Source organism: Pseudorca crassidens, chromosome 4 (genome assembly GCF_039906515.1).
Source record: "Pseudorca crassidens isolate mPseCra1 chromosome 4, mPseCra1.hap1, whole genome shotgun sequence".
NCBI lineage: Eukaryota > Metazoa > Chordata > Mammalia > Artiodactyla > Delphinidae > Pseudorca > Pseudorca crassidens.
The window spans coordinates 47,294,155-47,308,802 of record NC_090299.1 but is presented as its reverse complement, the minus strand read 5'-3'; the positions used below and the strand labels follow the sequence as shown (position 1 = coordinate 47,308,802).

Genomic DNA, 14,648 nt, shown 5'->3' with positions numbered 1-14,648 from the left:
CATTTTAAAGAAAACTTAGTCATTTCCAATGGGTTATTTCTGTGATTTATTTCAAAATAAATTCTTTCCTTGGGCTCCTCATATAACTACTCTGTCTTCAACAAGTATGGGAAGAAACAGTAATTATTTATTGGAGTTTTTCAGCTATACCCATGAAATCTAGCAGCCCATGGTTTTCTTTTTTCTTTTAAATGAACACGATGAAGTTTTATTTACAGAAGTACAACTGGTTAAGAACTATACCTTGACATGTAAATTTTTTGGAGGGAGTTGTGAGTAATAGTTTATCTGCCATTTCTCCAGGACCAGCACAGCGAGCAATTCCTGGTTCTTTGTATTCCGACTTTACCCAGTCGGATAACCACTGCAGGTTACAATCACAGTAAAGAGGGTTGGCTCCAATTGCTCTGTAAAACAACACAACAAAAGCACACACAAGTATGGAAGCACCGTTATTATTTGCTAAGGGACCATAATTTATGGTGATGCTCAGTAGAAAATCCCTATAGATTTATTGATAAAAATTTAGAAGAAAATGGAGGCATTGGGGATTCCCCATTTTCCTGAATCATGTGCAACTGCGATTTAGTGAGTTGTCACCAGTGTTAACACTTACCTGGCTTTACAAAGTCTCCTTGTATTTGCAGACAGGTTTATATTGTGTGCAAGCACATGCCAAATGCACATTAACACTTCCTTTATTCACCAATGATTTACTTAGAACCCAATCATTATGCCAGGTTCTGGGGACCCAAATATGAATAATATATTATTTTTAACCCCAAAAAACTCCTTCTGCAAAGGAGATTAACATAGACTCATACATACAAGTAATTTTCATTAGAAGTGGTATAGCAGAAGAATTTACAAGATAACTATGAACAGAGGGTGACTCTTCTGGGAGACTGATGGTTTAAGAAGTCTGAGCTTTTAGATATTTAGTTTCAAGTATGTGGAAAAGGTTGGAAAGGATGTTTCAGGGTAAAGGACCAGTAAAACGCAAGAAGATAAGGAAGGGCATAAAATAATAAAGATGCATAAAGCTAGTTCCCCAGAGCTTGGAATTCCATTGGACGTTTGTCCCTTTAAAGTTTTTCATTTTAGAACTTTGGTTCCTACTCACATAAGCAGTTGTAGTGATAGGAAAAGTAATCAAGATAATGCTTGATTATAAACACTAGCTATTTATTGTATCATTATGATATACAGGAATTGTGCTAAGCCATTTATATGAATTACCTCATTTTATCCTAAATAGAAACTCCATGAGATCAACATTATTAACAACCCATTTTACAGATTAAAAAACTGAGGCCAGAGACGTTAACCAATGGATTCACAAATTTGCCAAGCTTGGGCACGAGTAGTGTGTGCATAAAGTAGCATTTAAAAACTGATTAATGCTGATTTATAATTAACTTCAGATTAGTAATGTTTCTAGATATATAGTCTAAGCAAAATTATTCTATGAAGAGACTTTCAAAATATACTTACAAAACCGTAATACTTTATATTGCAGCTGTTTTAATGCCAAACTCTAGCCAAGAATTGAAGTAAATGTTATGCTCATATGTATGTCAGATTCAAACCTTTCTTTTAAATTAAAAATGAGGAAAATGATGTTTTTGAGTCATTTGATCTCATCTGTACTGACATTTGCTAAGTCCTTACTATGCCAGGAGAAACAGTAAAAACTGTGAATGGAGCATAGCTCTCTCCGGTCTGGCGTATAAAAGACAATTGCATAAAATGAAATACATGCCAAATTGGATGCATGACAAAGAAGATTCAAATTGCTCTCCCTGTTGGGGAGGAGGGTCACATAAAGGACAATCCTACTTAGCTCAAGCAGCACCTTTCCCGTAGCCTTTTCTGATTCATCACCCTAACACTAGCTGAACAGCCACTTCCTTCTCTAGGCGGCATTCCCTGCCGCAGTGCCGCAGTCCTGCACCCCTGAGCCAGGGGTCTCATTTACATGGGATCTCAGACAAGTGACTTCCATGGAGTTTGCAGAGAAGTGGCCCTGATGTCAACTTTGAGGTCGGAGCAGGGGCTCACACATGAAAAAATGGAGGTCTTGCCTCCAGGGACCTAGTAGTTTAATGTAATGGAAGGGATATTGACAGCAGCAGTCCCATTGACAAAAACCTACACTGATAACACAGCCCCTATAAGGGAAATTCAGATGTAGCATGATTGACTAATGGCTCCTATTCTCTGCCCATCCCCTTCTCTCAATTTTCTAAACTTCTTATCTTCTTGGGGTTTGGTAGACTTTGAAGAGGAGGGCAAATCCAAGAAAAAATATGGCAAGTAACCTCTTCTGGAGAACCAAGGGCCAACTGATATTGATATTTAAGCTGAAGCAGAGAACTGTCACCAGGTGATGCCAAACTCAGCCTGACCCAAGAAGGCTTTGGATTCTAGGGCTGTTCTCTGAACTTCCTTCCAATTTGCCAAGGCCTTAACACTACAGCTAAAAATAATGGAACAATGGAATTTAACCCAGTTGTGTGCTTTGGACCTCATTATTAAATTGTTTTATTGTACTTCCAAGAAATATGGAGGTACAAACAGCCTGCTATGAGAGAGAATGCAAAGGAAACAAATTTCAGCCAATATGAGGATTTGGCTGTTTCCCTCTCCCACACCATAATGTCTTAAATTTTGTCTAATTTATTTCTGCATGGTGCCACAGTCAGTGCTGAGTAATATTTGCTAAATAAATGAATCCAGTTTGAGCAAATCAGGATAGGCTTCCTTGAGGAGGTGATATTTGGGATATGACTTGGAAAAGCAGGGTTTGGGCAGACTGAATTGAAGGGGAGCTGATATTTAGAATCAGAGAACATTAAAGAAAAGGCATAGGCTAGGAAGTTGGGGAGCCATGTTTGTAAGAAGAGACATTTTTGAAAGCAAAGAGAGCTCAACTAATGGGGAGTTAGGGCCAAAAGGATAAATAAAGGCTATTTTGTAGAAGGCGCCATATCTAGATTGAAAATCTTTACATCTTCTTTAAAGATGGAACCAATCACATTTTATGATGTGACAATAAAAATGGACCATTTGTTCCAAACTCACTTGCCAGGGAGAGTTTGACCCTAAACCCACATTCATGAACTAGATACTCACAGGTGTGATAATGCAGAAAGATCGTTGAAAGCACCTTCAGGCACAACTGAAATGTCATTTCCATGTAAAGAACTAAAAGCAAGAAAAAGCAAAATTAAATTTCCTATTATTTCAGGGAGTTCAGAAAAATTCCCATGCATATATGAGACTTTAGTTTATAACAAGCTTTTAAAATTAGTGTAGAAAAGATGGTATATTCAATAAATAGTCTTTACACAACTGGGTATCTATTTGGGGATGCAGAATGTTAGTTCCTTCTTCACATCATATGCATAAAGTAAATTCTAGATCGAAGAGTTAAATGTAAAAATAAAACTGAAAGTGTATTAAAATATAGACGAGCTCCTTTTTATAAACATGGGATATGGAAGGCTTTTTAAAGCTCTATATTCTAAAACTCAGAAATCATAATGGAAAAGAGTGATAAATTTTTGACAATGTAAAATATATCCATAATATAAAAGATTACAAAACAATAAGATCCTACTGCATAGCACAGGGAACTATATTCAATAGCTTGTAATAAACTATAAGGGAAAAGAGTATGAAAAAATATATACATATATATCTGTGTGTGTACATATATATATACACACATACACACATATATAACCAAATCACTTTGCTGCAACCAGAAACTAACACAACATTGTAAATCAACTATATTTCAATTAAAAAAAAAGATTGCATATAAAAAACAGAATGGGAAATATCTGCAACATATGTAAGCTATAAGGATTAATTCCTTTGTAAAAAGACCTGCAAACTTAGAGTCAAGTGCATAAAGGCAGGTATGTTAATAAGGAAAAGACAAAGTAACCACAGAAAATGGGAACTGATACAATCAGGCTCATAGAATAAGAAATACAAATGCTCAATAAACAAAATATACTCAAATGTTCTAGTAATTGGAATTGCAAATTAAAAGAGGAATGGAAAATAATGTTCCATCTGTCATATGACAAAAATGAAAGGATTAATAATACTCAATATTTACAAGAGTGCTTTGAAATAGGTACTCTGTTAGAATAGCATTGGTGGAAAATAAATTTGTAAATTGTTTGGGGGACAACAAGGTGACTACTTTTGGTATTCTCCTAATATGCTTGACAGTAAGATGGATGTATAGGACGTTCATTCCAGCACTGTATAGAATAACGAAAATTTGGAATCAAACCAAATGATAGTAAAGATGAAGATGCTTAAATAATTTATGGTCCCTTCATTCTATGGAACCCTCTTTACCAGTTAAACAGTTGAGGAATATTACATATGATGGAATGGAAAGTCTAAAGTCTAAAGCATATTGTTAAATAAAAATAGTCAATGACAGGCTAAGAAAAACCCTATTTATGGTTTTTAAGTTATACAGCTGTAGGCATACATATATAAATACATAAAAACAAACATAAAAAAGGACCAGAAGAGAACACTGAACTGTTTAAGTGTCAATTCTGGGGAGAGGATTGGGATTGAGGACCACATTTTATTTCATGTACTTCAAGAGAAATTTTGTATAGTAAAAATATGTTGTGTTGCATTATATAACTTTTAATGAAATTAAAATTTCCTATATTTCTTGCAAAATTAGATCTATATAAAACTACATCTTAATATCATATATTATCAAATAAGTCACCCCAGCAACAACATGTTACAAAAGAGAAAATTATGTTGTCCAAGTAAAAGCTGTTGAGAATTGATGCCGTAAGATAGAATTTTCCCATTTCCAAATTTTTAGTAAATTCGAATTTATATAACCCAAAATACCCCAAAATAAACAAAGCAGTTAAATCATTAAAAAGACGACCCAAAATCCAGATGCCTGAGAAAAGAAGTATTTTGTTAAACATAAGATGCTTACAGTAATCGAAGAGACTTCAATCCATCGAAGGTTCGAGGAGGAATGCATCTCAAACGGTTGTAACTAAGAATTCTGAAAGCACACGTAAGCCAATTTGTTTTACTCAAGTATCCCCAAATGGCCAAATGTCATTTTTAAAAATAAAGCAGTTAAGAAAAGGGTTACTTTAGCATCTTATAAATTGAGAATATTGACGCATAATATCCTTTCAATCTTTGTGCTGTTTCGCCAATACAACATATTTATTTCTAAAATACAGTCTAGAATGCTTCCTACCACTGCTGTTGCTGTTGCCTCAACCGTGTCCTTCCTAAGGTGACTTCCTCTGAAAGTCTGTCTTAAGGATCTCTCCCAAACCTGCCACAAATGCAAATTATTCTTTGTTTCTTTTATAGAACCCAACATTTTTTTTTTTTTTTTTTTTTTTGCGGTACGCAGGCCTCTCACTGTTGTGGCCTCTCCCGTTGCGGAGCACAGGCTCCGGACGCGCAGGCTCAGCGGCCATGGCTCACGGGCCCAGCCGCTCCGTGGCATGTGGGATCTTCCCGGACCGCGGCACGAACCTGCGTCCCCTGCATCGGCAGGTGGACTCTCAACCACTGCGCCACCAGGGAAGCCCCCCAACACTTTTTATACTATCTGTATTTGTTTACTGAGGTTTTTATTTGTCTGTTTCTCCCAACAGTATTAACATTCCTTGAGGGCAGAAACTCTGTCTTGTTTACCAGGAATGTCCAGTGAATTAAGGAATTAACTTAGTACCATACTTCCTACTCACAAGGTGAGGAGCTGCGTCATGTTGCTGAAGCTCTGATTAGAAAGGGTGCTTATTCGGTTGTTACTTAAGTCTCTAAAAGAGAAAAAGAAAGAAATGGAGTCCACTGTTACCATAGAAATTGACATATTAGTGATTCTTAGAAAGAAAAAGTTCTTCTTGCTCACAGTTATAGCAGCATTGTTAGGACTCAGCTTTTATCTGAAAATAACAAAACATTGGGTAATCCTCTGGGGTAGACTGTAATGTTATTCATAACTATTCATGCCCAAGCCTGCTGAAATTAGAAGTGACCATGTGCCTTGCTTTGGCCAGTGAAGTGTGGGCACCAGCGCTGGTTTCACTTCAGAGCAGAAGCTTTAGAGCTGAGACTCTTCTCATATCCCTTTGCTCCCACCTCTGCAAGGCTCCTATGTTCCACAGAGAGGCCGTACCCATTGCCTGATCCCAGGGCAAAGACACGTGGAGGCCATTCACAACAGACACATTGGATAGGTGAGAAATAAACCTTTGTTCTTGAAAGTTCCATCAGTAACACATACTTTATCTTCACTGTCACATACAAATATTCAAACTGGATAACTGAAAGAATCCCTCATTTAGTTACATTACAATGCCATCATTAAAAACAACACCATAATTAAAAACTTTGCCTGGCAAAGTCACTGGCCCCTAGATGGTCCTTAGTAAATGTCTGTTTAATAAATGATAAGTAAATGAGAGAGATGTGGAGTTTTTATCAATGCTAAATGGGTATTTATAAGTGTAATTTGTACTACAGGTTGTAATTTATATTCAGTGAACTTGATCTTATTTTTATTATATATAATATATACATGATATATATAATATAATGACATATAATACATATTATAAATATAATATTGTAATGTATATTAATATATAATAACATCTATATAATGACCTATTATATATGTTTAGCATTTTGCTTTAGAAAAAATTAGTAAATATATACATACATTCACTCACATATATATGACAATGGGATACACATATTAGTGAATATTCACTAATTTTTATCTAAAGCAAAATGCCAAATATATGACTAAAGGAAGATTCATGAATAAATGGAAGATTATGGGTCATAATTTATGTTCATCTATGTCTCTGTGTGTATTTATGTTCACTATATTTTTCTGAAGCAAAATATGTGAAGAGATGCAAGGTTCAGAAAAGCTGCTGAAGATTATCCACATTCCCTTATTAAAATACCAACATATCAGTAAAATGGACCAATGAAATTGTGAAAATGGCAGGAATGTTATAGGAGCTTTATAATCCATCTTCTTAGTTGCTGAAGTACTATGGCTAAATTTAAAAAAATAAATAAATACATCGATACTAGCAGAAGTTACTTGCCTAGAGTTGTATAATGAGTCACTGGTAAAACCATTTCTGGATCTACAAATTCTCATTTTTCATTTCCAAACTGGTTTTAAATAATCGCATGCTGTCTCACAAATGACCCAATTCTGCTGAAGTGACCCTTTGGAAGTTGCAGCAATTTAATGGTTTATTTAACAGAACAAATGTATGTAATCAGTTCTTGCTGCTATTAAATAAATAACTAGAGGCAGAACAAGATATCTTAGAGGATGTTCTTTTTGCTTAATTTAATCATTTGTCATTTAAGCAGTTCTACACACTTCCTACGAAGTGTTTGGTTTTCACATACATTTAAGGAAAGCTGAAAAGGATCAACAGCCTCCACGTGCTTAGGGTAAACTTCACAATGAGAAACATAACATTTTCTGCTACCTAGGTTTCTAGAATTCACTAATTAGGAACAAACCCTGTTTTTTCTAGGAACACTGGAAATATAAGACAGCATATTTACTCTAAAATCAGATAGATGTAAAAAAGTATTTCCCTTTATATCCATTATCGTTGCTGATTTTTTTGTTTTGTGACAAGTTTTATCAATTACCAACAAGGCTACTCTAAGTGTGACATTATATATAGTAAGATTATATCTTTTTAAAAATATAGTGTGCATAACTAGATTGAAATGAAATGTTTGTATGTTTACATATAATCTTGTATTTACAACTTAAAGATTGTAAAAAATTGTTTACATAATGAAAGAGAGATGCTACTTTAGGAGGACATCAAAACAAACTGGTAAAAACAATTCAATGTTTGGACGTTTATACTCAGAATGTCAGTATCTTTGTCAAGTTTACCTAAATACTATATGAGTAAATATGGATTTTATAAAATAAATTTTAATACTGGAAGCCCATATGTTAATTCATAGTGTATTAAATAAGAAAATCAAGCCTAATAAACTATATTTATAATATATTCTCAGTAAAGCTATTACTATCTACTCTGTTTTATTTAAAGTCGAGAATAAAAACATTGTTTTCCATTTTTCTCTCCTTGGATTGTCATAAAATAGCTCATATTCATCTTCAATAGAAGTATGCAACTTACTGCCTTTCTGTAATTCTCTGATACTTAGACTTCATTGTATTTGTACTTTGAATAGAGGAGGACCTTTTTCTAAGACGCACCATTGCCTGATTGATATTCAATGAAAATGTGGCTAGTGATCCAGAACCACAGTGAACAAGAAGGGAAGCATCTAACTGAAGATGATTTATATAATCTGAAAGGTTCACTAAATCTTCTGCCCCTTGCTATCCCCATTTTCATGAAATAAAATAAGAAGTCAAAGACAGAAAAATGCATTACTCACATAAGTGTTAAATGCTTGTAGTTAGAGAGTTCCTTAGGAACCAGTGTAAACTGGTTTCCATCCAGATACCTGAAAACAAAGAAACAATATTATTTTTTTAAGAAGTAACAATAGTGAATCCTCAAATAGTTGAACAATATTTCACTCTCAGCTGAAGCAAGGAAACACTTGGAAATTTCAGCTTTAAGATGTCATGTTCCCAGCTAGGACTGCTATTTAAGAGAAGTAAAAAACCACAGTTGTCCAATCCAGCAGAATTCTTTTGTGGATTACTTAGGCTAAATTATAAAACCAAGGAGAGACTGGTGAGTCTGATTCCTTGTGGTTTATCTAAGAAGGAAAGGCATGTATCCAACCATTTGTGTGTCAGCAAGAAGGGTCATTCAATCGCCTATATTTTAAGTCAGTCTTCAGTTCACTTGCGTTTATGTGGAAACACCACCATGAAATGCATTCACTACTGGCAGGAAGTTGCTACCACCAGCAAGACCAATCTTTGCTGCCTTACTTTGTATTAACACACTTAGTAAATAACAACGGATGATTCAAAGGATATATTTGGGAATTTGAATGTAATTAGATATCAGTTAAAAAAAATCTTAGAAACAGTTCTCCCCTTGTACATCTGCTTGGTGATATTAATTTTAGAAGGTTTCATAGAATATCACAACATTTATCAAGTGCACAAGTACAGCACAGTAACGATACAGTAGTAAGAAAATAACCACATGTAAGTCAAATTTCCCTTTCTGATTAGAGTCAGAAGAATGATCAGAAAATAAACAGTCTTTGGGCTAACAGTCAAGACACAGAAGTAAATGAATGCTTAAAGGTATATCCATGACGTCACAAAAAGAAAAATAATTTCATCTCCTCCCAAGGCTGTTCTTTCCCAGAATGTAGACGGTGATGGGTAAAAATGTCTTTCAGCAACTTGGGCCATCTGGTTATAGATGTGTCCACAAACAATTCTGCCACATTGGGCATGTTGCCCACCCTGCCCCAGGGTTGTGGCCTATCTCCAGATCCAAGGTTGAGGTTCGTATTTTTGCTGGATGTAGAAGTAGCTGAGAAACTGCCTAAGATAGCTATCTATTTCAAATACTTAAAAATGAAAAAAGTTATATAAAAGGCACAAGTTATCAAAATATGTAATGAACATGTGATTAAGAGTCAGGCTTTTTATGACTTCTTATGCCTATTCAAATTTTCTGACTTCATGTTTCAACTTCTCTCCCCTCTTTCTTTTCTCTAGCTAAGCGTTTCTTGGTACCACTAGAGGGAAGCATAATCCCATGTACTTCAGCACTTTTCCTTTACTCTAAAAAGCATCCTAACACAAAGCTAAAAAGGTTCAGAATGTGCACTATGAATGCTTACAAGTAAAACAATCTAAGAGGGAAACTATATGGAACTGATTAAAAATAATGGATACCATTTGTTCAAAACTGTCCACCACTACATACTTATATTTGCCAAATTCTTTAATAATTTAATATAATATGCACATGGAAATTTTCTAATACATGCATATATGTTACTGGAGAGAGGGATCCTGCTGACTTGGTATGCTTCTAAGAATAAGCTCTTGGGGAGGTAAAGCTAGAATTCACAGGAGATGAGTTAATGTCTTCCTCATCTCTAAAACGTATTTTCTTTAAAAAAAGAATTATTTTTTAATAATTTGTAGAGGAATAGATTGAAGACTCAACTATCTGACAGAAGAAACACATAGATGGCATAGACAAATGAATCAAGCAGAAGTAATTTAACAAGGAAATTAAAAGATTTAAAATTATTTGATGGGAATCAGGTAAAAGGACAAAAGCATGGGTCAGTTAAAATGGTAGAAGGAGGGATTTAGCATCAAAGGTGATCTAAATGTTATGCTGGGTATTATGTCCTTGGCTGGGGTGTTGTTATAATCAGTATTTTGCATATAGAATACTCTATAGGCATGTATCTTCCCAACATTGGATGGAGGGTAATCTTCTGAAATAAATACATATCAAAATAAGAATTAAGAATTTAATCACACACACACATAAAGCCGTGCTTACAGTTAACTAACAACTGTGGTTGGTAACAAAAGAGAGAAACTGAGCCCTTTACAACAGTTCAGCTTCAAGAGGGAAGGTCACACACTTTTTCTCAAAGTATCAATTCAGGACCAAATTAGAATTCATAGAACTGCACATGATTTGAACATAAGTTCCTTGATAACTGAAGTGGCATCTTCTTGAACCTCATTGCCTATGTTCCAGGTTGCCAAAAGTTTATCAAATCTGCTCCTTTGCAATACTTGTACATTTGTGCATGAATTACAGGTAAACATCTGCCTGAATTACATTTTTGATACATGGTTTCACACAGAAAAAAATAAACAGAGGCAAAGTGACTCAATCGCATATCAAGCATTTGTCCATGGTTCTTCATATACAGATAAAGGAATGAAATGGAGCCTGCATGCACCATTGTTAAGCAGCTAATGCTTAGGTTTATTCCGTTCCACATACAAAGCATAAGGCAGCTAAGGAAGTGTGTGCGGTGCTTAGCATCTTTATACATCTATATTGGCTATGTAATTTGTAAATATCAGTTCTGAAAATATTAGGGATAATTGGCCCCATACCCTTTATGATGTAAGGGACTCTGATTCAAGTCCAAAGGGCAGTATCTCCTTTTAAGGGTAAAGATTATGTCAGCTCCTTCCACACCCCACGTATTTATGTATCCCTTGTGTGAGATATTCTCCAAGGGGACACACGGTAAAGAATAATCAATCATATGAAACATCCCAGCCACCATAGATAAACTAAATACATAGCATTTCTTAAGGTGCATTTGATGGAACATGAGCATTGCAAGATACTCCATGAGAAAAGGGCTATGGAGACAACAAGTATGGGAACTACCTCAGAGTTTACATCCTCTCTCGGAGCTCAGACTGCACACTAGCATAATAAAGGCTCTGAGAAATCCTATAGTGAGAAACAAAGAGAAACACACAACCAGCCTTTCCCAAGGGGACCTGAACTAGCTTTTATATTATTTGCTTAGGGTTTTCCATGATACTAATGAATGGCCCACAAAATGAATGCTATTTGCAAACAAGACTCAAAAGATTTTTGTTTGGTCTCCATTTCCCTTGGTGTGTGAAATATTAATCCTTCAGGAAAGGGAAAGACAAGCTCTACTTACAATTCAGTGACATCTCTTGGAATACCTTTGGGCAAGACCTTCAAGGCTTTGTTGCTACATCGGACCACCGTGTCCAAGCAGGTACACTCCGTAGGACAGCGAGAGAGTGGGGAACAACTATTGTCATCATTTCCTAAATTGCCAAAAGAAATACAGGAAAACCCAGATTTGTGGCTTTGAAGACGCTAGAAGGGATTTTATGCCTTTAGCTTAACAAACACAAGAGTCTTCAGCCATATGATGACTTATGTATAGGATATTAAGTATTTACAAATCGACACCGTACATTCTGTGCAGGTCTCTTTTCAGACTGCCTAGGGCAGAATTCCATAAAACAATTCACAGTTTGTATTATCAATACGATTATAATGTGCTCTTTGTTCAGTTGTTTATACAAATTATACTTTTAATCAGAATATGTAAACTGAATTATGGAGAGATTGAAAAGAGACAGACAGGAAGAGACATAAAGGGACAGATTAGTTTTACATGGTTAGCAAAAAGTATATGGGCCCCTCATTTGAAACTATACGGCTCAAATGAGCTCTTCATTTATTGCCAACAATTATAGAACCTATGTTCTACCTACATTACAGGGCTATTATGAGAATTAAATGTGATGATATACAGAGAGTACTAAAAAGTGAAAACTATTATTCTTGTTAGGTTTACTAGAATTTCTATTTTATGAGTCAATTGCTTTTATCATTGGTAGTTAAATGGCAATTACTAAAAGAGATGCTTAGAATAGTAAAGAAAAACAAAAATGAAGCTATTTAAATAGTATCAACCACAAGCTGGAAATTAGAAAATCTTCTAAAACATTCAGAAACACAAACCAAGTAGAGCTAGATGTGAGAGTACAGTCTGAGCAAGTAAGCGCCCTGTTGCTAAAACAAAACAGCAAAAACAAAGCAAAAAATGCATAATAACTATTCATTGCCTGAACTATGATGTACTGTCTAATTATGCCCCACAGCATCAGAACAATCACCAGAGAGTGTCTGGTGGTCACAGACCTGGCCAGGTTTTCTTACCATCATCACAAGTGAAGTCTTGAATGGCAACATCCTGGATGGGGATTTCTTTGAGGAAGTAGGGTTTCTGACATCGAGGATTTCCCGTTACAATTCTTTTCTTCCTGAGCCATTCTCCCAACCAAGCCAGGTAGCAGTTACAATTAAAAGGATTGGCCAAGAGGTTTCTAAGCGCCACATGCAAACAATGCAGAGCTCAGTTTAGAGGTTCGCTTTCTGACTTCTCAAAACCCCATGCTACCATTTTCCCGTACTGTATCTGTTGGAATGATTCCTTCTTAGTCTTTGTATTCACCCCACCCCCAATTCATGCTCAGTCACACACAACATACGGGATGCGTTCTTTGACTGAAATATCTATGTTTGGAACTTAAAAAATAAGAACAATATTTTCATATAAGAATTCTTCAAATCATTTCATATGAAAAATAAAGTGAAGGTGGCAATTCAGGGTTTAGGCAGTGAATCCTGATAGATATCTCATTTAGAGATAATTTAGACTTGTCAGAGATCTGACTTACTGTCAAACTTCCCTACACTGATAATGCAGTAATTTAATATAAAGATGAAGGCTGATTACCTTATATTATTGAGTTTAACCTGACAACAGCTATTTCATTAATTTGTCATTTCAAGATTTCCATCTCTTATTTGCTCCAGAGAATAGGTTTCCCATCTGAACTGACAGCTGAGTTGATTAAATGCCAGTTATAAAAATGAACTTACTTCTACAAATCTCAATACTTTTGGCATCTCACCACTTCAGCACAAACCTATTGACAATCCCATTATTTATAAACATGCCATCTTTAACATGCACAAATTAGTCACTTGATGGAAAATGTCACATTTTATGTGGAAAGAGGATTAAGTACCTTACTGATGGATGGATGCTTCCCTCAAATTATTTCTTCAGGGACTTGAGCTACGTTGAACATGATTTTTTTCCTTCTAACTACCTTTTCAGTTAAATTAGTATTTTTAGATGCCACCATTACCAGGAAGCCATATCAGTTATAAGGTTTATCATTTCAAACACTGCTTTTTAAATACTGACATACAAGGGGCCTGAAACACTTGGAAAGTTTGTTTGTTTTCTGACACTTTCTTAGTTCTATCTGTAGACCTACAAATATTCTTTATTCTCCAACCGTCCACATAAAATGTGCTCTTGGATAGGCTCAGCCTATTTCTTTAATACCTTCTTAATATCACAGTAAATGCCCTCTGGTGAGCTTTTATTGTTGGTCTGGTCATCCTAATATACCTCCTGTCATTGTGAATGATCCTTTTGAGTACACTTTGTTGGCAATAACCCTATCAACTCTGTTTTTATAATACTTATATTGTGAAGACTCCAATGTGAGAGCACTGGGAAAAACAAATCTACATTTCTTTTATTTGTAAAAGAATAAAATAATTCTCAATCAAATTATAAGAGTATCATTTATAAATTAAGCCACATCACATTGTTATAAAAACAAACGACTGAAAAATACCATGATTTTTGTTAAATTTTAATATAGGATAGTAGGCAATGTTTTTAGAAAAATTAAAATAAGTTTAACATGAACAAATTTGTCCTTTTTAAGAAAAGTCTAAGTCTTTGATCTCATTTTTATGAACTGCTTAGTAATACATTAAAATCTTATCAATAAAAGTAACAAATATAATACACGGGCTCGATTAATACATAAATGAAGACTATTTTTCATACTTACAGAGTAGATAAAGAATGGAGAGTATCAAAAGCCCCTGGTGCGATTGTAGTAATTTGATTATCATATAAAGAAAGCAAACGCACAGAACTGAGTCCTGTGAAACTGTCGTTCCCTACGCAGCTTATACGATTACTTCTCAACATCCTGAGGGAAAAAAATACAACATCATTAAGGAGATAAAATATCAGGCAAT

The 14,648-nt window shown here is 35.0% G+C and overlaps 1 protein-coding gene across 5 annotated transcripts in view; it reads right to left on the bottom strand.

Annotated features, from left to right (window-relative positions):
* The window catches only part of SLIT2 (slit guidance ligand 2), a 382,964-nt gene that overhangs the window by 62,881 nt on the left and 305,435 nt on the right, over positions 1 to 14,648 (bottom strand). For all 5 annotated transcript variants that reach the window (XM_067735623.1, XM_067735624.1, XM_067735625.1 and 2 more), the window contains 8 exons: positions 14,456 to 14,599; positions 12,735 to 12,901; positions 11,698 to 11,830; positions 8,497 to 8,565; positions 5,778 to 5,849; positions 5,000 to 5,071; positions 3,136 to 3,207; positions 244 to 407 (listed from right to left, as the gene is read on the bottom strand). In XM_067735623.1, coding sequence (XP_067591724.1) covers positions 244 to 407; positions 3,136 to 3,207; positions 5,000 to 5,071; positions 5,778 to 5,849; positions 8,497 to 8,565; positions 11,698 to 11,830; positions 12,735 to 12,901; positions 14,456 to 14,599 — 893 coding nt within the window. The remainder of the gene's footprint in view (positions 1 to 243; positions 408 to 3,135; positions 3,208 to 4,999; positions 5,072 to 5,777; positions 5,850 to 8,496; positions 8,566 to 11,697; positions 11,831 to 12,734; positions 12,902 to 14,455; positions 14,600 to 14,648) is intronic.